General features: G+C 42.0%; 1 protein-coding gene across 2 annotated transcripts in view; it reads right to left on the reverse strand.

Annotated features, from left to right (window-relative positions):
- Positions 1-19,742, reverse strand: part of il12rb2 (interleukin 12 receptor, beta 2a) — a 40,897-nt gene extending 21,155 nt beyond the window's left edge. The window contains exons 1-8 of one of the 2 annotated variants that reach the window (XM_055641923.1): positions 19,142-19,742; positions 8,666-8,779; positions 7,939-8,042; positions 6,833-6,931; positions 5,589-5,703; positions 4,359-4,585; positions 2,868-3,010; positions 1,810-1,957 (exon numbers count right to left, since the gene is read on the reverse strand). In XM_055641923.1, the coding sequence (XP_055497898.1) occupies positions 1,810-1,957; positions 2,868-3,010; positions 4,359-4,585; positions 5,589-5,703; positions 6,833-6,931; positions 7,939-8,008 (802 nt within the window). In that variant the 5' untranslated portion in view covers positions 8,009-8,042; positions 8,666-8,779; positions 19,142-19,742. Of the gene's footprint in view, positions 1-1,809; positions 1,958-2,867; positions 3,011-4,358; positions 4,586-5,588; positions 5,704-6,646; positions 6,932-7,938; positions 8,043-8,665; positions 8,780-19,141 lie in introns of both variants that reach the window. The other variant, XM_055641922.1, reaches the window with a different exon arrangement.
- Between the last annotated feature and the right edge of the window lie 5,964 nt (positions 19,743-25,706).

The raw sequence follows: 25,706 nt of genomic DNA on the forward strand, positions 1-25,706 counted from the left end.
TTGCAACTGAAACCTCAACGTCCTCATAAACCAGAACACAATCGGTACAAGTTTGCAACAACACTTCCTCCTCGATAACCATTAGCACAGGGGCACCTCAAGGCTGTGTGCTCAGTCCCAAGCTCTACTCAGTCTATACCCATATTTGTGTAGCCGGACTGTACTTCCAACTCTATCTTTAAATTCACTAATGCCACCAACGTTATTGTATGAATGATCGTTGGACAAATGACGAGTCAGAACATAGGAGATCGGTTGGCTTTAGAGAGAGACTTTAGAGAAATACTGCTGAGTCTGTGCTGAACAGTGATCACCCCATACTCTAACATTACCCACACACTAGGGACAATTTACAACTTCTAGAAGCCAACTAACTTTCAAACCTGTACATCTTTGGAGTGTGATCTGGGAGAAAACCCACACAGTCAAAGGAGAGCGTACAAACTCTGTACAGACAGCACCCATAGTTAGGATTGAACCTGGGTCTCTGGTGCTGTAAGGCAGCAACTCTACCGGTGCGCAACTGTGCCGTCTGATGGAATAGTGTCAGAAATACAACCTTGTTTACAATATCAGTAAGACTAAGGAGCTAATTGTTCACTTCAGACTCTTGACTTGAATGCCCAAGACACTGCCTGGTCCATCATGGGTACTGTCCTGCCCACCACTGAAGGGATCTATTGGAAGTGCTGCCACACAAAGGACCCACACCACCCTGGGCACACTCTTATGTCTTTCCTGTCATCAGGGAGAATGTATAAGTTTGAAAACCTACCCATTGAACACTACAAACACCAAATCAAATTTGAACTATGAACTATCTTGGTTGCACTTGGGAGTGCTAATTGAACAATCAATGCCATAACCCCTAACAGCATTGATGTACAGATCCATCTCGGAGTCTAAGACCATAACTACTTGAAAGTGGCTACAAACGTAGGGTGGCACAGTGGCATCTAATCCTCTTGCCCCGAGTAAGTACCAATCAATATTGGGAAAGTATTGGGACTTTAACCAATTACAACAAACCTGTGGTTCTTGCATCCTTCTGTAATGTGTCTACATATCTGTTCCTCTATCCCTCTGCTGGCTATTGGGTGGCCTTTCATATAATCTTTTATCATAAGTGCTCCTTTCTTATTTTTGAGCCAACCCATAATGCCTCAGTAGACATGCCCTCCAGTATGTCCTCTCTGAGTACCACCGTGCCATTCTCCGTGATTAGCAAAGCAACTCCACCTCATCTACCCCACTCTTTATCTAATCTGAAGCATCGAAACCAGGCAGGCTCAGCTGCCAGTCATGTCCCTCTCGCAACCAAGTTTCCATATTGGCCACAGCAGCATAATTCCAGGCACTGATCCAGGTCCTATTCATTAGCTTTACCCACAATACTCCTTGCATTGATGTAAACACACTTCAGCTCTTCATTATCACCCATAATCATGAACCTCTCCCTGTCAGCCCTTCCTTTGAGACTTGCTTGTCACAATCTCTGAATTCTCGTCAGCCCTCTCATTTACTGATCTGCTGCTTTGGTTCCCACCTCCTTGTCTTTCTAGTTTAAAACCTCTAGCAGAGCTTCAGGTTAAATCAAGTCAATGGAAACCAAGAATTAAAATCGGGAAACCTTCCTACACTGCGTGGATCAATAACACATACTCACCCATTATGACAAAAAAAACTACTGCATACTTGTATTGCATTTGTGTATATGCAGTGAATCATCATGAAGTTAAATTAAGAATGGCTACTTTCAAGAGATGCCATGACAAATTCAAACGGCACGTTGGCCTGGTCACACTGTACCTGCCTCTGGTGTCCTGGTTACAAATGAAGAGCTCCAGTCACTCCACAGACCTCGGGTATGAAGAAACTTGGAACGAATCTTGAACACATACTCCTCAAAATGCTCCAAAGCAGACATGGTGCAACTTGTTGAATTGGCTATGAATTTCTGAAATCAAACCAGAGAATGTTCCAGTGGGTGAAAGGTCACCGTGATTGCCGATCTCTCGAGCCACAACTATCTGCTGTGAAACTATCATTTTGATTAAAAGATATGACCCAATTTGGAGTTCGCTATTCACAGAATGTGTGCTGGGTGTGTTCAGAGTTGATGGGAAATTCTGAAATGCTCTGTAAGCAGTAAGGTCCGTAAAATAGTGGGTATTGGCTTACAGGTGCTATTCTCACCAATACTGTGGTAGGCTTTACTTCCTTGAGGCTAATTGCCAGGTAAAACCAAGCAACCAGCCTTTAATAAGTGACAGGGACAGGCATTTGTAATCTGAAAACTGAGGTCATATGTTATGCATGTCTAGGAAATTCAAGCCATGGTGATACCACATCATGTGCACATTTTATCCAGTACGCCACTAAATATCAGGACTGAAAATTAAATGAACCGCTGAATAGATTAGTTGCTCAGCTATCTCCAATGCATTAACATTTGCTTAAGATTAGAATATCTCATGTCTTATCAGTCATGTGGAATAGTAACATAATTGACTTACAGTTGAAATCTGGGCTTCAGTATACAGGTTCTTTGGAATTCATTAATCTGATTTATATGGGCATGACCTCAATGGGCAAGGGGCATGTTTTAAATGGGCACGACCTCAATGGGCAATGGGCCTATTTTAAATGGGCACGACCTCAATGAAATAGCCTATGACAGGAAGGGGACGAAGAATGTACTGCCTCATCTGAATGAACAGAAAAGCCAGTGGTGGATTAAAAACATAAAAGTCTATCGTCCAAGTCTGGGGAAATGTTGATGAAAAATTTAGATATTCGAAAACAAGACTTTTGCAAGTTTTCAAATGAAGAGTATTGCAGGTGGAACAAATACAGTTATTTGTTACCTTTTCCCATTTGCTGCTGTTTGTAATTTGAAACTGGATTTCAAACCACTCTGCATTCTGTTCCTCGTTCCAGTAGATTGTGCAATTGAAGAGTGTACTGCCGCTACATTCTATTCGACTGATGTTGGGAGCAGAGGGTTTCGCTGAAAAAAATAATGGATTGAACCAATAGTAGGTTCTGTTACTTCTAATAGTTACTGCTCTGATACCTATATATTGATTTATGAACACGACCAAGCACTGAATTTGTTTTAAGAAGCAACAACATTACTTAAAGGCTTATAAGGCAAATTGGAATTATAGATATTAATTAGTTATTGAGTATTCAATAAAAATAATTTTCAGCTACTTTGCCAATGTTATTAACTCAGAGACTTTACACTATTAATGTCATCATTGTAGCAACCTTTGTCCTCTTCAGTTACTCCATTTCCCTGCTGTATAGCTTCTGAGTCCCCATTAAATCATTCCACTTCAGGAGAGGATATCTAAACACGAGTGTGTCTTTGTGCTTCACTATCCGCACCATGTTTGTAGTGATGGCGTTATGTTTTGCAGAACTACTTCAGAAGATTTCCTGAACAAACTGGTTCACATTAGATCAAATGATCTTAGAATAGTGGCTAATGAACAAGACATTTGACAATAATAAAATGTGACCATTCAACCAGACCCATAGGTTCACCACCGCATCCTGTTGCTTCTTAAACAGAGGTCCATTTCTTGCTGTGAAGCTCAGTGTAGTGTTGTGTCGTGTAGTGTAGTGACTGATCAATGTTTACATTATAAACTTTCTTACACGAGTTTTGCATTTTGCCAATTAGAATTTGTGGGGGGGAAAAAAATCTGAAGTGCAGTTCTGGAATTACATTTTCTATACACTTTCTACATTTCATAATACATAAAACATTATTGCACTGGAACAGACCCTTCAGCTCACAATATCTGTATCGAACATGTTGCCAGGTTAAGTTAATATCCTCTGTGGCCTGTGATCTATATCCCCTCCATTCCCTGCACACCCATGCGCCTATCTAAAATACTTAAAAGCCATTATCATCTTTGCCTCCACCACCACCTCCTTGGCAGCATGTTCCAAGTACAATTGAGATTTCATATCTCTACCTTCATCAGATCCCAATTTTGTCAATTAATGAATGATCCAAGATTTTCTCTGATTGATGTTTGGTGCAACTTAAACCATTGTCTTACAGATAAAATCTGCTACTTTCCCCAGACACAGCTCCATGCTGAAACACTCAGCCGTGCATTTACCTTAACTGTGCTCCACCAAGCATAGTTCAGTCCCATTTTCCATAATCACAACCCAATCAAAAACCTCTACTGTCTGTCTCCTCACTAAAGAACACAAAACTACAGATGCTGAAAATCAACGGTTTGAAAATAGAAAAATATGAAAATACTCAGCAGATCATGTGAAATCTGTGGAACAAGAAATTTACTAGAACCTTAAGAAAAACTATTACATACCAATTCCATCCAGTGTGAAGGTCATGACTGCTGAAGATTGAATTCCTAACTGGTTTGAGACTGTAACCCAAGCCGAATAAGTAGAGAATGGATCAAAACGGTGGCCAAATTCACAAGCAAAGCCCAGTCTTTGGTGGCTTAGTGTCTGTCTGGGTCTTGTGCATTTTTCAGTTGATAGTTCTGCAGAGGTAGCTGGGGCGTTAAATCTGTGTGACTCATTTTTGAACCTGAAGAAAATACAGTCATGATTGTTTAAATTAAACTAAATATTTGAAATGAAATAGATTGTCATTTTATGGCACCAAGAAACAAAACAGCCATCGCAATAACCAAAGTGTTAGAAATGTTCAAAGTAATGTACCGGTAATTGTAAACTGTAAAAATAATTGTTGTTAAATTATTTTCCATCCACACAAATATCTGCTGAAATGCAAACTTCAAAATGCAGCTGCAAGTTTTACCATGATTCAAAATGGACATAGAGACAAGCTTGTGAAGTGTATCTGCAAATTGAACAGTATAAAGGAAGATAGATACATATAGACATAAAGGAAGGGTGCAGTCAGAGACTGCGATCTAGTATCTAGTTCAATGTTTAAGAGAGAAAAAGTTGCCTATAGTGACAATGCTCCATCGCTTGGAAACTGTAATTTATATGCACCGGGAAGAAATGTTTGTGGGGATTTCATTATATTAATTGCTGCAGGAGAATAGGATGTTTTGCCAAAGAGGATGGCTAAGAGGAGACAATTCTATGCTGCAAGGTGAAAGATAATAATAAACCTGAAGCAAGGAAACAAACTGAGCCATGGAGGAAGAGGAGAAGTGGAATTTATTTTCAGTTGATCTTGAAAAGAAAGTCCTTCTGTGTCTCAACAATCCAGGGTCTTATAGGAAACATTCTTCCTTCAATGTGCTAATTGGGCCAAGGAGAAGAAGGGGAAAGCAAAGCATGAAATAATTTGTGGAAATCCCAAATCAAGATTGAATCATGAAACTGTCATTATTGGATATCTGGAAGAATTCATAGAATATTTTCCTCACTGGAAATAAAATCAATGTAGCAGATTCTTCTGTGGGCTACTTTTATACAGTCGTCAGAAGAATGAACTTCAAAGCAGATAGCAGAAAGCAAAATCCTTCAATGCTTTCTTTTTTACACATACTTGTCTTAGCATTCAGTTAAAGGTTTAAAGGAAGCATTTTGTTGAATATGCAGAAGCATCTTACCACAATATGGGTTTTGTGCTGATGTATGTGTCATGTCCTGCATCCCAGGTACACATTATGTCTCCAACCCGGCCCTTCTGAATGCATTTCAGGTTTTGGGGCCGATCTGGAGGATCTGAAATCATAACATTTAGAATTTGTGATGCAGTTATTTTCCAAAATGTCTTAGCATGTTTATTTCATGCATCATGATATCAAATGTGCTGCATGCACTAAGTTTGTGAAAGGCAATGATTTGCAGGCAAGAAAGTTATCTCTTGCTAGTAAAGTTGTATAAAGAGACAAAGGAAAATTTCACTACGGGAAAAACATCTCAGTTCAATTAATATTTTCAATGAAAAGGCAAAGTTAAGGTTTTGATGCAAGAACAAAAGTAGATGTGGCGTGGTGGCGCAATGGTAGAGTTGCTGCCTTACAGCGCTTGCAGCGCCGGAGACTGATGGTTGATCCCGACTATGGGTGCTGTCTGTACGGAGTTTGTACATTCTCCCCATGACCGTGTGGGTTTTCTCCGAGATCTTTGGTGTCCTCCCACATGCCAAAGACATACAGGTTAGTAGGTTAATTGACTTGGTATAAGTGTAAATTGTCCCTAGTGTGGGAGGGATAGTGTTAATGTGCTGGGATCGCTGGGCGGTGCGGACTCGGTGGGGTGAAGGGCCTGTTTCCATGCTGCATCTCCAAATTAAACTCAACTAAAAAAAAATAGACCTAATAATCATCCAAAAAATATTTTAGCATTGCATCTGGGGGAAGAGGGCAAAGGAGCAAAAAAAAAAAAAAAAAGAGTGAGTGAGGGCAAAGAAAGCACGAGAAGAGAGTCCAACAATCTTGTCCTGAGATTTGTACTGGCAACCTCTGCAACAGGGGTGGGATGTCAAGGACTGGGCTCTTCAGGCACTCAGGCATTACAGCATGGAAAAGTAATTGAACTGCGTTCCCATTATATCATTGTCTGGTGAAACTTGACAATGTTAAAACAATTAATTACAAAACTGAGAAATGAAATAATTAGTCTTAATACTCGAGAAATAATCAGTTAAATAAAAGTGACTTACTGCCAGCTTTAATATCAATTCCGCAGATCAAATATCCATTGTTGCAATGAAGCTTACATGCAAAAGTAGAATTGGGTTTTTCAATCTTTGGAATGTGTGCAGTAACTGCATTGGCAGAGATCTGTGTTGCATTAAGCTGCCTATTATTGTTTTCAATAATACAAAGTTGACGGGCTGCACACTGACTGTAAGATGATCCCTTTAAGATGCATGATATGTTAATGCTGGATCCAAGTCTGACTACTGTGGCAGGGCTAACTTGCATTTCCCCATTAGCACAGGATTCTGGAAAGAGAGGATGGTTTTGAAATCATATATTAAATCATGTATTTACAGTAATACAGAGAAGCATTGCTTCTCTCTCCATCCTTCCCCATCCTGGTCACCCTGTTAGTTCGTATCCCTTCATTATTACTTCCACAGCCAACATTGGACCATTGTGGGCCCATTGGCCATTGGTGCCGGCTCTGATTTGTTCTGTACTTTTTCCGTAGCTCTCGTTTCCCTCTCCGCTGGCTTATGAATTGTAGGGAATTCATGAGAAAGTGGTCGGCAGCGACTTGTTGGGCCGAAGGGCTTGTTTACGAGCTGCAGTTCTAAAGTAAGCATTTTCTGATGTTTCTGTTCTTATTCTAACCACTGTGACCTGCTGCACACAAGAACTTTCAGGAGAATAGGATTTGGTACTGCATTAATGCCACGGAAATTTGAGAACCATCCAATACTCTGTCTAGTTAATACCCAATGTTCTGAACATTGAACTTTCCAATTTAAGGTAACCCCCCCCCCCCCCCCCCCCCCCCCCCCCCCCCCTTGACTTGCATCTATTTCATCCCTTCTCCACCATCCACATTCCTTCCTATGGCTTCACAATTCACAACTCCTCAATCCCTTTGTCTCACATCTTTTTTTCATCTCTAGCCTTTGTCCTACCATCTGCCTATCAACCCCTCACGGGTTCACCTATTACCTATAATGCTTTGACTCCTCGCTTCTTCCTTCTCCCCACCCCGTCTCACACAGTAGGTCTGCAGAAGGCCCCTAACACGAAACATCACCCAACCATGATCTGCTGAGTTACTCCAGCACTTTGTGTCTTTTTTTTTTGTAACTCAGCATCTGCAGTTTTCTTGTTTTTATCTGGGCTCCTGTTTATATTTCCATGGGGTTATTTTTGTTTATCTAAACTCAGCATTTGATGACACGTTCAATAAAGATTACCATTTTTCAAAAGGTTTAGAGCTCAAATAGTTATTAACATATGCAATTAATAGAGTTTAATTTAAGCTTACCAGCTCTTCTAGACATGCACAGCAAGATGATGAATAGATTGGTTACCCAACATGTTCCAACAATCTCCATCAAATAACACAAGAGTTTTGGTTGTAGACTCTACCTGAAAAGAAATGATATAACATTCTCAGTTCCATAGGTCAAGTCCGATCAATTTTTGCCATCTCTATATCCTCTGCAAAGATCTTTCCTTACTTTTTTTTCTGCCAGACAGAAGTTAAACGAGAATGGGGCAGTATCATCCCAGTTCCCAATACCCGGGATACAAAGCACCCCATCATTTAATCCTCTAATTGATTTGGAGAACCTTGAAGATGGAAGCAGAAATATCAGACTTGTTTTGGATTTTGTTGGCAAAGGCATATTGGTGGTGCAGAGTTACAGTCATTGAATCATGACTGGTATGGCACAGAAATAGGCCTTTCTGGCTAACTTGGCCATACTCACCAAGTTGCCTAACCAAGCCCCACTTGCCTGTGCCTGGACCATATCCCCTCAAACCCTTCCTAATGATGTATCTGACCAAGTACATTTTTAAATGTCATAATTGTATCTGTCTCTACTATTTCATCTGGAAACTCGTAGAGTTAGAGAGTTATACAGCATGGAAGCAGGCTCGTTGGCCCAACTTGCCCACTGACTAACATGTTCCATCTACACTAGTCCCACCCGAGTGCATTTGCCCCATAAAGAATGTTAACCTTTAAACCTATCTTTTCCATTTACCTGTGTAAATGTCCTCATTCCATATACGCATCAATCTGGACTGGTGAGAGTCTGGAAGAAGTTGCCCCTCAGGTCTCATTTAAATCTTTCCCATTGGATCAATGCATTTAAATTCTGAAAAGAAAACAATTTTCGTCAACCAACATGCATGTGATCTAGTCAGATGGTTTAATCTAATAACAATCAAGACCCATGCCAACTCCCAAGGGAATAATACCATTGGTCCTGTTTGCTCTGTCTTTATTTCCTAGTATTCCTGCAACTAATTTGTCCTCACGTATATCCACTCACACTCCTTTCATCATTTTGCCATCAACCTACATTAAGGTATAATTAACAGTAACCTACCAGCATGTTTTTGGGAAGTGGGCAGTGGAGAGAACTCCGTAGTCATAGAAAGAACTCGCAACTTCTACACTGATGATCCCCAAGATCAGGATGAAACCTTGGTCCCATGAACTGCGGGGCAGGAATGCTAAATGCGGCATAACTGTGCCAGCCCGTTTGAAAGATGGCTGCAGCAAAAACCTCACAGGGTGTTACATCTGGGCTTTATTCAACCAACACTCACAAGCTGGGTGCACATTTCAAACAGTCTGCTGATGGCAGAAAGAACATTTTAGGGAGCAATGTGAATCTCTTTGTTACAAGAAAATCCCCAAAACAGCGCTAGATAGTATGGAACCCCAGGTACCGATGGAGACAGTAGCTGAGAATTTCTGGCTGGTTTTTAATAAAAACCATAAAGGGCAAGCCCCAAACGGTCTACTTTTGTATCCAATGAACAACTCTTGGCTACCATCATAACTGGTAAAAGGCGAGCGAACAATTGAAGAGGGAATCAAGAAACGGAGGACATGCAGTGCCCTCCATAATGTTTGGGACAAAGACCCATCATTTATTTATTTGCCTCCGTACTCCACAATTTGAGATTTGTAATAGAGAAAAATATAAATCACATCAGATTTTATTCAAGGCCGTTTTTATACAATTTGGTTTCACCATGTGGAAATTATAGCTATGTTTATACATAGTGCCCCCTTTTCAGTGCACCATAATGTTTGGGACACATGGATTCACAGGTGTTTATAATTGCTCAGGTGTGTTTAGTTGCCCCCTTATGCAGGGATAAGAGAGCTCTCAGCACCTAGTCTTTCCTCCAGTCTTTCCAACGCCTTTGGAAACTTTAATTGGTGTTTATCAACATGAGGGCCAAAGTTGGGCCAATGAAAGGCTAAGAAGCCATTCTTTGAAACAATAATAAAAGAAACACTGAGAAACAATAATAAAACTGTTAGAGACATCAGTCAAACCTTAGGCTTACCAAAACCAACTGTTTGGAACATCATTAGGAAGAAAGAAGGAACTGGTGAGCTTACTAATCGCTAAGGGATTGGCAGGCCAAAGAAGATCTCCACAGCTGATGACAGAAGAATTCTCTCTATAATAAAGAAAAATCCCCAAACACCTGGCCGACAGATCAGAAACACTCTTCGAGGAGTCCTTGGATGAAGTGCCAGAGGAGGTTGTTCAGGCAGGTACTGTCATAGCATTTATAAGACACTTGGACTGGTATATGAATAGGAAAGGGTTAGAAAGATGGCCTAAATGTGTGAAAATGGGACCAGTTTAGATGGGGGCATTTTGGTCGGGATGGTGATTTTTCAGGTAGAGACTCTTCTCCTTGGACAAGTTTCAACAGAAGCAGAATGTTAGTAGAGGGAAATTGATTGGGTCTCGGTTGGAGGAGGAAACAGGGGACCTTGGTCCATTATGCCAGGTTGAGCATTCAGTGGGATTTAATTACTTACATAACAGTATCTGGCGAATAATACAATCAAATTCAATAATAGAACTGAAGAGGAGAAACACAATATTATTGCTAACATTCTAGATTCTATAAATTTGTGAAGCAGACATTTATCGTGACAACAGATAACTACTGTGTGAAATACAATAAAAAGAAATAACTCAATAAATGAATTGCAGATATGTATGGCCTCAGATCCAGAGTCTAATTAACAAATTAAGCAACGAAAGGGGAGACATAGCATTATACTAGCGGAAAGAAAATACAAAAATGCAAAGAATAGAGTAAAACCAGGAATATGACAGAGACAGAAAAACAAAAAGTAATAAATACAGATGATAAAAGGGAATACAAGGAGGGATCATGAAAGAGTTATCAAAATTAACAAAAAATGTCTTACAATTTCCTCAGAACAAGTTGCATTGTAGAAAACCAGACGCAAGTAATATTGCAAGTGAAAATATAGAAATGGCAGTTTTGAATAATTACTTTCTTACGACCTTCACAGTGGAGCAAGATGACAATATATCTAACACTTCAGAAAAATTAAATGAATCAACAATGTGAGGTCATTAAGTTTAAACTTGAACAGATCAATAACCGGGACCCAATGTTGCTAAAAGCAAATTAATGGAAATCTAAAATTAAAATAGAAAATGCTACACTCAGCAAGTTGGGCAGTGTTTTAGATTAATGACCTTACAACAAAACTGTGAAAAGGTGGTTTCTAACCCAGGCATTAAAGAGAACTGCTATTGTAGATATGTTAATAATAATCTTTCAGACCCCACATGAATCAATGATCTTCAGACCTTGAAGTGTGGGAATATATGCCCCAATCAGCATCAATGGTGCTCCACTGGAAATGGTCGAGAGTTTCAAGATCCTTGGGGATAATATTACCAACAATCTGTCATGGACCAAGCATATGGAAACTACAGCCAAGGCAGCACTCCAACGCCTCCAATTTCTGCGGGAACTGAGGAAATTCAGCACATCACCAATTACTTCCACAGATGCACCATAGAAAGCACATTGTTGGGTTGCATCACTACTTGGTTTGGGAAATGTCCAAGAACGCACAAAATTGCAGAAAGTTGTAGATGTAGCCCAGTTCATCACAGACCAGACTTCACATCATTGATTCCATCTACACTTCACCTGGCCCCTCTTTGCCCTTCTAATTTGCCACTTGCTTTATATCCCTCAAAAGCCCCGTCTGATTTCATCATCTTAAACCTTTTTGATCAAATTTCCAACCTCTTTGGTTCCATTATCTTGTCATCCTTATCCCTCTTCCTCACTGGAACATGCTGGACCTGTACTTTCATCAACTGGCCTAAACGACTCCCACGGGTCAAATGTTGACTTGCTGAATAAAAACTATTCTTAATTTACTGTTCCTACCTCCTTCGTAATAATGTAATTTAATATCTTCCTCAAAGGTCAGATTTATTCTTATTCATAACTATCTTAAAATCTATGAGTTGTGATCTTCCACTGAATTACCAGTCACATTGCCACGTTCATTATCCAATACTAGGTCATGTATGGACACTCCTCCTATCCACTTACAGGATACACCTAACAAATTCTGCCCGATCTGGGGCTTTTACATTAAATAAATTCCAGTCAATATTAAATGAATTCCGCACATCGCCAATGACTTTTACAAACTTCCACAGATGTACCATAGAAAGCACATTGTTGGGTTGCAGGTTCAATGCACATTGAAGACAGTGAACTGCAGATCCATGGTCTCCATGGATGGTATCGTGTCCAAGTGCCCATTTATTCTGGTGCAGCTGGGATTTCATGGAGCCATTTGATTCTTTAGCCAAAAGTAATAAATGCATTGGATCACAATCAGGTTGAAGTTTTGTCTTCCCTGCTTACATTGTCTGAGATTGGTTAATGGAACTTGTCACTTTGCATTTTTAATTAAGAGGCAGTGTGAGAGGAAGAGGTGATGTCACGACATGGTTTTGAATGTTTGCTTTGCAAATTGTTCAGTGAAAATCCATTTATTGCGCTGACAGCCTTAAACAGTGAAAAGAGATAAATATTCTCGATCAACATCTAGCTCTTTAGAATCAAACCTAGTTTCTCCAGATACCCAACTTTCTAAAAGTTAGACTCTCCTAAATACAGCAATCATAGTCAACCCTACATTACCAAGAACTGACCCTACTTTAAGACCTTTGCGAAAGGACACGTGGTCATTATTCTGGTGCTCAGGAATGACCATGTTGAAGCAAAGGTCAAGCCCAAATGGGGAGGAAAACAAATACTCATCCAATGCCGAGCCCCACAATGGTCACTGTGACTTGACATTGGCAAAAAAAAAGTGAGCTCCCACTGCATACAATGGGAGAAATATTATCAAAATGTTCACAGTGTTTGTCTTATGGTCATTCATATCCCAGAGTTATAATGACTTTTGTGTAGAACACATATTAGCAAGAAATCCCAGTTCCACTGTAGTCCTCCAGTGTGTGTGCGTGTGTGAAACCATAGAGGTCTCAGCACAGATCCCTGCAGAACACCACCAAAATAACACCACTACCCTCTTCAAATGCCAACTGGAGCTCATGGTACCCAAGTTCAATGCTTTGGGTCTATCCCTGGGAACCCGAATGCAAAGTTACAATCAGTTTAGTGAGCTCACATGTGTGGTCAAAGACAATCATTCTGAAATGTCCTTTCCTGATATTTGTCACTCTGTTCAGCTGGTCTGTAGTGTACTGCACCCTTAGCACTCATCCATCAGTGGTCTGTATCTGTCAAAGTGCTTGGCTACTATTAATACTTTTAGCCACATCCTCAACTGTGTTAGAAGCGTCACCTCCACTGCTCACAGTTTATACACCCTGCAGCTATTCAAACATTGTCGGAGAGAAATGCCCTTCCCTCTGCCTTGCAGGGCAGAGAGCTGCACCACTGAAGACAGTAGATGTTAAACTGAGGAAGGCAGGGTTACCTGCTTATCCAGACTCCGGTCAAACAACACTGGGACCAAAATCAGAAAATCGTCATACCATCCATCTTTACACCTTGAATCACCTGCTCATCTCTCAATTCTCTGATTCACAAGGAGCAGATGATATGAATGTACACCCATTGCTATCTCCCTACTGCCAACCCTCTCCCTTCCACCCACAAATCCAAACATAGTATTTTTACCCCTGCAAATGCCAAACAACAGTGCCCATTGTATTTTTACCCCCACCAAACACCAGTGTCCAATTCCATCCCACATGTCAAATATCTTTATGCTGGTAGGTTAATTTGTGCTGAAATTTTCCCCGGCTGTGCGTGAAAATCAGAATGAGAGATGGGAGTTGCTGGGTATTCAAGAGGAAAACAGGATAAGTGTAGAAGGGTGTTTGATGATCAGACTGAATATCTTTCCGCATGAAAACTTGTTCCCTTGATACCCCTTTGTTTCTTCTGCCATCATCTTAAATCTGTGTCCATTGGTTCTTGACGCCTCTGCCAGTTCTCTCTCTCCAGATCTTTTGCAATTTTGAACATAACTATCAAATGACCTTTCTGAGGGCAACTATCTCAGATTCTCCAGTCTGTGCAATTGAAATCCTGCCAACCCTGATACCATTCTCATACAGGAGGAGTAGGGGAAAAAGGAGGGGGCGAAGAAAGTGCTGTCCTCAGGGGCTAAAACATGAGCTGCAACAACAGCCATGTCACTGGAATCTGCAGTGGGTGAAGGAGGGCTCGCTGATGCACCTTGTGAGTCAGGAGTGGGGTCAGAAACTGTGACACTAGATGGCCGGGGATGGGTCGGCAGGGCATTCCATTCAAATTCAGTTTACATTTTATATTAGTTTTCTTTAAAAGTTTCTGGCACTCGCTGCTGCTTTGGAGACAGGGGAGGGGTGTCATTAGAGAGCCAGGGGTGTATTGCCATTTCATTATCATGTGACCTCTATTGGTTCAGAAAAATTGGGTAATCTAGAAAGGCTCTGGAACCGAGGGTGCTGGAAAATCGGTTGTACAACCTGTGCTTTTATCATGCCCCCCGTAACCTCTGGCATTCCAGAGAAAACAATCCAAGTCTGTCTGACCTCTCCCTGCAGCTATCCCCTAGTCCAGGCATCATTCTGGTAAAAAAGCACAGGGTACTGTACAAGAGGGACGTGTTGCACCTGAACCAGAGGGGAACCAATATCCTGGGGGTATGTTTGTTAGTGCTCCTATGGAGTGTTATACCAGTTAGGCAGGGGGTCAGGATCCAATGCAGGGCTGAGGCAGGTGAGAAGTTGGAAGTCAGTTTAGAAGGCAATGAAGGAAGGTCAGTGGACAGGATGGGCAAGAGCATGGCAGGGAGGGAGGACGGACTGTTGGATTAAATTGCATTTATTTCAATACGAGTGACCTGACGGGTAAGGCGGATGAACACAGGCCATGGATAGGTATTTACAAATGGGACATCACAGCCATTATGGAAATCTGGGTAATGGAGTGATAGGACTGGCAGATACAAGGTACAGGTGCTACAGGCAAGAGAACGGTGGGGGTAAAAGAGGAGGGGAATTGATCTACATTACAGAGAAGGTCATGCCAGCAGTCCAAGGTGACATAACTGATGGTTCATCCAGTGAAGCTAGATGGGTGGAGCTGAAATAAAAAGGGGATGATCATCTGTTCGAGTGTACAAAAGGCCCCCAAATAGTCTTGGCGAATTAAGTGAGTGAAAGGAACGAGCTATCAGAGGAGGCTGTTATGATAACAGCATTTAAATGACACTAGGACAGGTACATGGATAGGAACGGTTCAGAGGAATATGGGTCAAATGCAGCCAACTGGGACTAGCTTAGATGGGATTCTTGGTCAGCATGGATGGGTTGGGCCAAAGTATCTGTATCCATGCTCTATGAATGTATGACTATAATTCCTCTAAAGATGTATAGTGCCTAGAACTGGACACCTCACTCCAGATGTGGCTGAACAATATTTTACAGAGATTCAGCTGACTTCCTTGTTGTTGTAATCTTTGCCTCTGCTATAAAGAGCAGAACCATTTTTTTTACCCCCCAACATTTTTCTTAATTTGCCTGTCCCCAGAGGTACATGTGCAGGTTTGTTTCCAAATCACTCTACTTCTATTGCCATTTAAGAATTGTACCTTTATTTATAGCAGAATCAGGGGATGTGAAAGGTCATTTTTAATTCCTCACATCAATGATCTGACTGATTAAGATTATTTCTCCTTACCTTAGATATAGAACATAGAATGTTACAGCACCAGGACAGTCCCTCTGGCCCACAATGTCAGTGCTGAATATGACACCAAGATCAACACTAATCTGCCTGTGCATAATCCAGATCCCTCAATTCGCTGCATATCCATATGTCTATCCAAAAGTCTCTTAAATGCCAATATTGTATTGTCTCAAGCACCATCCCCAGCAATGTGTTCCAGGTACTTACAACCCTCTGTGTAAAAAAAAAAAAACTTGCCCTACACGCCTTTACATTTTGCCCCTCTCACCTTAAAGGAATTACTGGAGAGGGACAAATCTTTGATTATGTTGGCTGCTTTTCTGAGGCAAAATGTCTTTGGTAAATCAGATGAAGAAAATCTCAAGGCCTTTCCTCTGGCAGCTTGTATCATTTACCCTCTGCTCTCAGTGTGAAAAGCTTGCTCTTCATGTACCCTTCAAATCTGACCCCTCTCACCTTAGACCTAAGTTTTAAACTCCCCTTTTCTGGGTAAAAGATTGAAAAGGCACGATTCAAAGGTTTGCAGGTGACACTAAAGTGGGTGGTATTGTAGATATCGAAAATGGTTATCAGAGGTTGCAGCAGGATCTTGATCAGTTGGGCAAGTGGGCAGAGGTTTAATGGAGTTGAATGCAGATAAATGGGAGCTGCTGCATTTTGAGATGACTAGTCAGGGCCCGACCTTCACAGTAAATGGTAGAGCTCTGGGGAGTGTTGTAGAGCAGATGGATCTAGGAGTGCAGGTACATAGTTCATTCAAAGTGGTGTCACAGGTAGATAAGGTAGTTAAAACAGGCTTTCACTGGTCATGTTTTTGAGTATAGAAGTTGGGATGTTAAGTTACAGTTGTACCAGGCACTGGTGAGATCACAGTTGGAATATTGTGTTCAGTTTTGGTCACCCTGTTGCAGGAAAGATGTTGTTAAGCTAGAAAGTGTGCAGAGAAGATTTACAAGGATGTTGTCATGTTCGAGGGCCTAACTGCAGTAGGGAGAAGTTGGGCAGGCTAGGACTGTATTCCTTGGAGCACAGAAGGATGAGGTCGAGTAGGCTAAGACTGTATTCCTTGGAGTGCAGGAGGATGAGACGTAATCATATCGAGATGTACAAGATCATGAGGGAGATAGGGTAGATGCCCAGTCTTTTACCTATAATATGGGACTTAAGAACCAGTGGGCATGGGATTAAGCCGAGAAAGAAAATATTTAATAGAAATCTGAGGGGCAGCTTTTCCACACAGGGTATATGGGTATATCAAATGAACTGCTGAAGGAGGTAGTTGAGGCAGAAATTATAACACATTTTAAAAGACATTTGAATAGGTACACTAGTAGGAAAGGTTTAGAGGGATTTGGGCCAAAGGCAGGCAGTGGGACTAGCATCGATGGGGCACTTTGGTCGGCATGAGGGAGCTGGATTGAAGGGCCTGTTTCTGTGTTGTATGACTCCATGACAGTTCTCCAATCCCAGTAACATCCTTTTTGGGGCCCTCTCAAGCATAATCACATTAAGAGAGAATATTCGTTTTAAAGAGCATTGGGGTTTTATTTCACAGGGTGTAGTTGATATCTGAAACTGATATCAAGGAAACTGAAGGATTTGGGCATCCATAGAAACATAGAAATTAGGTGCAGGAGTAGGCCATTAGGCCCCTCCAGCCTGCACCGCCATTCAATATGATCATGGCTGATCATCCAACTCAGTATCCTGTACCTGCCTTCTCTCCATACCCCCAATCCCCTTAACCACAAGGGCCACATCTAACTCCCTCTTAAATATAGCCAATGAACTGGCCTCAACTACATTCTGTGGCAGAGAATTCCAGAGATTCACCACTCTCTGTGTAAAAAATGTTTTTCTCATCTCAGTCCCAAAAGATTTCTCCTTTATCCTTAAACTGTGACCCCTTGTTCTGGACTTCCCCAACATCAGGAACAATGATCTAGCCTGTTCAACCCCTTAAGAATTTTGTAAGTTTCTATAAGATCCCCCCTCAATCTTCTAAATTCTAGCGAGTACAAGCCGAGTGTATCCAGTCTTTCTTTATATGAAAGTCCTGACATACCAGGAATCAGTCTGGTGAACCTTCTCTGTACTCCCTGTATGGCAAGAATGTCCCTCCTCAGATTAGGAGACCAAAACTGTACGCAATAATCCAGGTATGGTCTCACCAAGACCCTGTACAACAAATCCAAGAAATATTTAGACAGGCATTGAAAACATTCAAGGAATATAAGATTGTGAGCATATGGAATTAATATAGATAGGCACAAAATATCAGGTGGCCATGGTTGGCCCCAGAACCCGTGTCTGTACTGTACAACTCTACTACGCCAAGATACTTTTTATAGCGGTTCCTCGCCAGGCCGCTTCCATCAGATCAACAACCAGCTGCTTAACATCTAATTATCTCCAGCTGCATTCTTCTTTTCTAAATGCAATCTCACCGAGCAAGGGGGGGGGGGGTCTCAAATGGATAGCAACATGAAGTATCAAATACAGTTGACACAATTAGGAAGCAATAACATGGCAGACGCTGTCCATAATGTATCCCAAATATCCCCTCCTCCTACCTGGCATTCGGCACTGGGCAGCCTGTACAACTGTCCAGCATGCTTCATGGAAATTCACCAAGTCACCCACACCTGCCCTCACGGGTGGCCAAGGCACGTTGATATTGATTAAATGATCAGCCTAACCTGCATTCCCAACATAGTGTTTAAGAGGGAACTGCAGATGCTGGAGAATCGAAGGTTACACAAAAAAGCTGGAGAAACTCAGCGGGTGCAGCAGCATCTATGGAGCGAAGGAAATAGGCAACGTTTCGGGCCGAAACCCTTCTTCCCAACAAATTGTTTCGTTCTGGTGAAGGGCCACCAATCTGAACCGCTAACTGTTTCTCTCTGCTCATCCAAGCAATTTTCTAATTTGACTGCATTCCCAACAAAATGTTTTTTGTGTAATCGTGTAGCTTGTAAACGAATGGAAATAAACAGCAATTCGTCCATACCTCTGGCAATTTAGATCAAACCAGAATACCCCTCCTCCTCTGTATGAATCATACGTGATGGAAATATTTATTGGGTTAAAAACTGGCATGAACGGTTAAAAACACATTTCCCCCACCAGACACAAAATAACAAACCTGAATTGAAAAAACTCGGATAATTAATCTTTTAAAAAATACATACATCAGAATTTTACAGAAATACACACCGAGTTTTAAGATGAAAGCATCACAGTGAGTGACTGGTTGGACAGACTCGCTGTCCGTTATAAACTCGGCCGGCCCTCTACTGATCGCTGCTGCTCCACTCGTGCTCCCAGCCCCAAGTCTTGACCCGTCTGCTCCAACAGCCGACGTCTCCCCAACTCTACCTATCACCAAGCAGTGCCCCTGTGAAACAACCCAGACCGCTTACCGTTCACATCACTCCAGCACCGCCGGCCTTCCACGTGTCACAGCTGAACATTCCTTGAAAACCCCCCGGTTGAAGCTCAGCAACCGGAGTCACATCACAAAGCGGCGCCAGCATAAGCGAGAACGACTCATGGTGCTTTTGGGAAGAGGACGTTCGGGCTACTCTTTTGATGAGTTTTAAAACAGCGTGCCCGCCGTTTAAACCACACCTAAGCTGTGTTCCACAGTGCTGAGCTCTGGTGATTCTATTACAGAGCTCAGCTTAAACCACACGCAATTTTCACACCTCTGAAATGTGTGATCCTTCTCACACGCAGTCATCAAAAAAGCAAGCTGCTGCAATCTAACTTTCTAACGCAGTGCTTGTGAAATTGAAACCTACTTTCCGAGCAGCCCCAGGTTTGGAAGAAGTGTTTTGGTGTTTTAATTAATTACATTAATTTTACAGCGCAGAAGCAAACCCACTTGGCTGTCTTTCTATATACCCCACCTTCATATTTATACTATAGTTGTCCCTTTCTGCTGCACTTCCTGTAATGGCATCCTTCAATTCCTCTCCCTTTTATGTACCTGTCCACCACAAAAGTAACTAATCATATATTTTTGACAGAGAAAGTTAAAAAATCAAAGTTAAAAAAAAACTGGAACAGAGAATAGCATTCCATTCAGACCCCTTAACCATCTTCTTGTTACAGCAGTTTCTGGTCAATAGTTGAGTTTCGTTGAACAACAAAACCAGTTACATTTTGTAATCATGGGTGTTCATTGTAGTGAGCATTGCAATGCTCATTGTGTTGAATCTCTGCACGTTTCCCTGTTACTTCTTTAAACCAGAAGATTATCCATGCTTTGTGCAGACTTAATTATGCATTTTATACCATACCCATTTTTAATAACTCAACTTTGAAATTGTTTTAAGCAAGAATATGTTTCCAATGGATTTTATATTTACAATGTACTTGACAACAGGTTGTGTTTCACCCACTCTGTACAACACTTTTCTACATAGAACAACTTTGCACAGATTCAACATTCACGAAAGGGGTGGTAGGTATATGGAACAAGCTGCCAGAGAAGGTAGTTGAGGCAGATACTATAAACATTTAAAAGACGTAGGAAAGATTTAAAGGGATATGAGGCAAACGCGGGCAGGTGGGAATTGTGTTGATGTGGCATCGTGTTTGTTATGGGCAAGTTGGACTTAAGACCCTGTTTCCATTCTGTATGACTCTATGACAAATCACATTTGGTTCTTTTTGCTGCCAATCTTCAATATCCCCTAGAATCTCTATACTAGTTCTGCCCCCTTCTGCTAATGGGGAATGGTTGCTGTCTCTGTTTACTCATGGCATCTATACCATCCATCAGATCCACTCACAACCTCCTCTGATAGAAGGAGAAAACCCTGGCTTCTCCAGTCAAGAGTGGTTAATTGTCAAATGCACAATGGAAAAATGAAATTGGTTCTTCATCCCTGGAATGATTTTGACAAATCTCTTCTGCTTCCTCTCCACAGCCTTCACACCTCTCATAGGGTGTGGTGTCCTGAATTGGACACAATACACAAGTTGTGATTGACCAAGTGTTTTATAGTTCATCGTGACCTCCTTGTTCTGACAACAAGATATTACCTTTGTTCTGTGTGATTAGTAACAAATGCACTTTTTACAGAGAGGTTTGTGGATGGAATTCCAGATCTTATTCTCCTGGCAGCTGAAAGCACAGCTGCTGATGGTGGAGTGATAATGCTGGAGTTGGCCAGGAGGCATGGATCAGGAGGGGGTAGATATCCTGGACAGTTATATGACTGAATATAATGGAGACGAGCAGGTGCAGGACTAAGCAAGACTGAGAAAAAGTTGAGAATTGAAAAATACGGCATTTTCTTAACTATAAACTAATGAAGGTCAATGAGCACAGAGGCTGATGATTGGATGTTGGTTAGAGTTATCAATTTTAATGTGAAAACAAGAGACTACAAATGCTAGTTATGGGTAAACGTCACCTACCCATATTCTCCAGAGATGCTACCTTACTGACTGAGTTACTCCAGCACTTTGTGTTCTTTAGCACTTCTTAATGATCTGTTTTGTATTTCCAGAATATAGAAAAGGGAAGCTAACAAGGAATGTTTGACGAAACCATCCAACATTTACATAGGTTCATATGAGCGTTGAAGTGATGAGTGGTGTGAAGGTAGTCAAAAATGCTGGAGAAACTCAGCGGGTGAGGCAGCATCTATGGAGCGAAGGAAATGGGCGATGTTTCGAGATCCTTCTTCAGACTGATGTGGGGGTAGTGTGGGGCGGGGGATGGGAAGAAGAAAGGAAGAGGCGGAGACAGTGGGCTGTGGGAGAGCTGGGACGGGGAGGGGAAGGAAGGAGAAAGCAGGGACTACCTAAGATTGGAGGAGTCAATGTTCATACTGCTGGGGTGTAAACTACACAAGCAAAATATGAGGTGCTGCTCCTCCAATTTACAGTGGGCCTCACTGGCCATGGAGGAGGCACAGGACAGAAAGGCCAGATTCAGAATGGGAGGGGGAGTTGAAGTGTTGAACCACCGGGAGATCAGGTTGGTTATTGCGAACCGAGCAGAGGTGTTGGGCGAAGCGATCGCCAAGCCTACGCTTGGTCTCACCAATGTAGAGCAGCTGACACCTAGAGCAGCGGATCCAATTTTAGGTAGTCCCTGCTTTCTCCTTCTTTCCCCTCCCTATCCCAGCTCTCCCACAGCCTACTGTCTCCGCATCTTCCTTTCTTCTTCCCGACCACCCCCCCCTCATCAGTCTGAAGAAGGATCTCGACCCGAAAAGTCGCCCATTTCCTTCGCTCCATAGATGCTGCCTCACCCACTGAGTTTCTCCAGCATTTTTGTTCACCTTCGATTTTCCAGCATCTGCAGCTCTTGCCCCTGTCACGTTAAACCTATGTCCTCTGGTTCTTGATTCCTCTATCCTGGTAAGAAAAAAACTCTATGCGTTCACCCTATCTATTCTCCTCAAGATTTACTACACCACTATCAGATCACCCCTTAGTCTCCTCTGATCCAATGAATAAAGTTCTGGCCTTCCCAGTCTTTCCCTATATCTCAGGCCTTTGTTACCTGGCAACATAAATCTTTCACTGAAAAATTATTGCACTACTGTAATATCTTAAGAAAGCAGTCAATTAAAAGTAAGTTGGCTATTAATATGTGTAAAATCCATTAGATATTTCATTAATTTGTTCTATACCTCTCTACATCACTATCTATATCTCTCATATCCCTTTCCCCTATAAACTAATCTGAAGAACTAATCTTGACCCGAAACGTCACCCGTTCTTTCTCTCCAGAGATGCTGCCTGTCCTGTTGAGTTACTCCACCATTTTATGTCTATCTTCAGTTCAAAATATCTGTCAATTGTGCACCAACAAAGTCTTCAGGATGCCAGATTATCAGAGTTCTAATGTATTTCAAAGCTTCCTCAATTGTTGAATTGATGCTGCACTTGACAAGCCGATAGGATCTCACTTGGATATTTAAGGTGGCTCCTTCCTGCTTCAGGATGGTGCTCCAGTTGCCAGGATTCTGGGCTCATACAAAATCATGGATGTTGGTAGAAATAACCAATGGATCATGGATGTTGGTAGAAATCATGGATGTTGGTAGAAATAAATCATGGATGTTGGTAGAAATAACCTTCACTCCGCCCTCTCCCACCTCGACAACAGAGACACTTACGTAAGAATGCTGTTCATCGATTACAGCTCAGCATTCAACACCATTATACCATCAAAACTGATCACCAAACTCGGTAACCTGGGCATCGACCCCTCCCTCTGCAACTGGATACTGGACTTTCTAACCAACAGACCCCAGTCTGTGAGGTTAGACAAGCACACCTCTTCAACCCTCACCCTGAACACTGGCATTCCACAGGGCTGTGTGCTGAGCCCCCTCCTCTACTCCCTCTTCACCTATGACTGCACACCTGTACATGGTACTAACACCATCATCAAGTATGCAGATGATACAACGGTGATTGGCCGCATCAGCAGCAACGATGAGCTGGCCTACAGGGAGGAGGTCCAGCACTTAGCAGCATGGTGCGCTGACAACAACCTGGCCCTTAACTCCAAGAAGACCAAGGAGCTCATTGTAGACTTCAGGAAGTCCAGAGGCGGCACGCACACCCCCATCCACATTAACGGGACGGAGGTGGAACGTGTTTCTAGCTTCAGGTTCCTGGGAGTCAACATCTCCGATGACCTCTCTTGGACCCACAATACTTCTACTCTGATCAAGAAGGCTCATCAGCGTCTCTTCTTCCTGAGGAGACTGAAGAAGGTCCATCTGTCTCCTCAGATCCTGGTGAACTTCTACCGCTGCACCATCGAGAGCATCCTTACCAACTGCATCACAGTATGGTATGGCAACTGCTCTGTCTCCGACCGGAAGGCATTGCAGAGGGTGGTGAAAATTGCCCAACGCATCACCGGTTCCTCGCTCCCCTCCATTGAGTCTGTCCAAAGCAAGCGCTGTCTGCGGAGGGCGCTCAGCATCGCCAAGGACTGCTCTCACCCCAACCATGGACTGTTTACCCTCCTACCATCCGGGAGGCGCTACAGGTCTCTCCGTTGCCGAACCAGCAGGTCGAGGAACAGCTTCTTCCGGGCGGCTGTCACTCTACTAAACAACGTACCTCGGTGACTGCCCCCCCCCCCCGGACACTTATTATTATTTATTCAAATCGTTTGCTATGTCGCTCTTCCAGGGAGATGCTAAATGCATTTCGTTGTCTCTGTACTGTACACTGACAATGACAATTTAAATTGAATCTGAATCTGAATCTGAATCTGAATAAGCTGTTAAGTGCATTGTCAATTTTGCCCTCTTCTCTCCATAAATGTTTACGAAAACTGTCCTCAACAAATTGTCCCTATATAAAGTATTTCACGTGGATAATTTCAAAAAGGACTTTGCAGAGAGATGTGAGTAAACATTTATAGTAAATCGTTTAAGATGGAACTGCAGATGCTGGAAAATCGAAGGTACACAAAAATGCTGGAGAAACTCAGCGGCTGCAGCGGTATCTATGGAGGGAAGGAAATAGGCAACTGCACCCGCTATGTACAGCAAAATCATTGTGTTAAACATCAGGAGTGACCAAAAGGCTGATGAAAGTTTAAAGTAGGATCTTAAAGAACGTGTTACTATTCCTAACACAGTTTTACATTTCTACTTGTAAGTAATTTCTGAAGAATGGGAAATTCCCAAAATGTTGAATTGTCTGGTTCTTGTGGAGAATAATTGAAAAATAAATAGAATATTTTAGCCCTGGGTTTTGGTATCAGTGATTCAGTCTATGCCTGAAGAAAGGTCCTGATCTTTCCGTCAGCTATCCATGTTCTCCAAGGATGCTACCTGACCCACTGAGTTACTCCAACACCTTGTGTCTTATTTTGCGTCTGAGATTTATTTTCAACCTGTGGTTTCTCTAACACACAACACTCAGAGCAACCGAGCATCAATGGAAACTTTGATAAATGCCATGGGGACTTTTTTTGCAAAATAAACAAGGAAGTTGGAACAACCTTCTCATACTCACATCAAAAACTATATTTTTATTGAAAGGTGTAACTATCTTCGGCGTCTAACCTTTTAAAGTGTTCAAGTTGAAACCTGCTGTCAAGAAAAAATGCAAGGAGCTACAAGCAGATACAAGCAAACTCTGAGACCCTCCGCTCCAATTTAACCAAGGATCCTTTACAAAGTCACTGGGCTCTGGAGATACTCTGGTGGTGTTGAATCCAAGTGTTTCCAGATTCCGCTTCCTGATTCACAAATTCTGGTTGATCCCTGATCCCTTCCAATGTCACCATATCCTGCAAAACATTGTTTTCCCTAATCAAATAAATAATTAAGTGCAGACCTCCTGGGTTTAGCTAACCTTGATTAAGATCCCATGCTCAACATCAATATGTACATTCATCGACTACATCGCACCCACCATCTCCCTGTTAACATGCACCCCCACTTCACCACAGGGAAAGAGATTAAGAGTTAAAAGTCCTTAAATGTTGTCCGCACCACTACAGAACAAAGAATTTCTTACTTGAATCAAGAAACATGCACATGATCGAATTCATTGGCTTTGGGTGGTTCATACATGGAGGGGAAACATCTGTTCTATACTTGCATCAGGAGGGCATGAGGTGTGTAAATGCTGTCCTTTGGCTACCAGAGCAGATGCAAGAATTACTATATAAAAGCCTGCAATTGTAATATGATATCCCCATTACATTTTCCCGGGTCACCACAGAGCAGCACTCAAAGCAAGTGCACAGGATCTAAAAAGTAACAGGTACTAAGTATACAGAAAAGCAATAAACCATAATTTCTCAAGACCTTGAACTCAGAATCTTTGCAGGAAATGGCATCAGGTAGCTGGGACTAGGGGAAAATAAGTGTTTGGCACGGATCTGAAGGGCCGCGATGGCCTGTTTCCATGCAGTAATTGTTATATGGTTATATGGTTATATAGCTAGCTGTACTTGAATTGTTCTATTTAGAGGTTCAAAAG

This window comes from Leucoraja erinacea, chromosome 10, assembly GCF_028641065.1.
Source record: "Leucoraja erinacea ecotype New England chromosome 10, Leri_hhj_1, whole genome shotgun sequence".
NCBI classification, from domain to species: Eukaryota; Metazoa; Chordata; class Chondrichthyes; order Rajiformes; family Rajidae; genus Leucoraja; species Leucoraja erinaceus.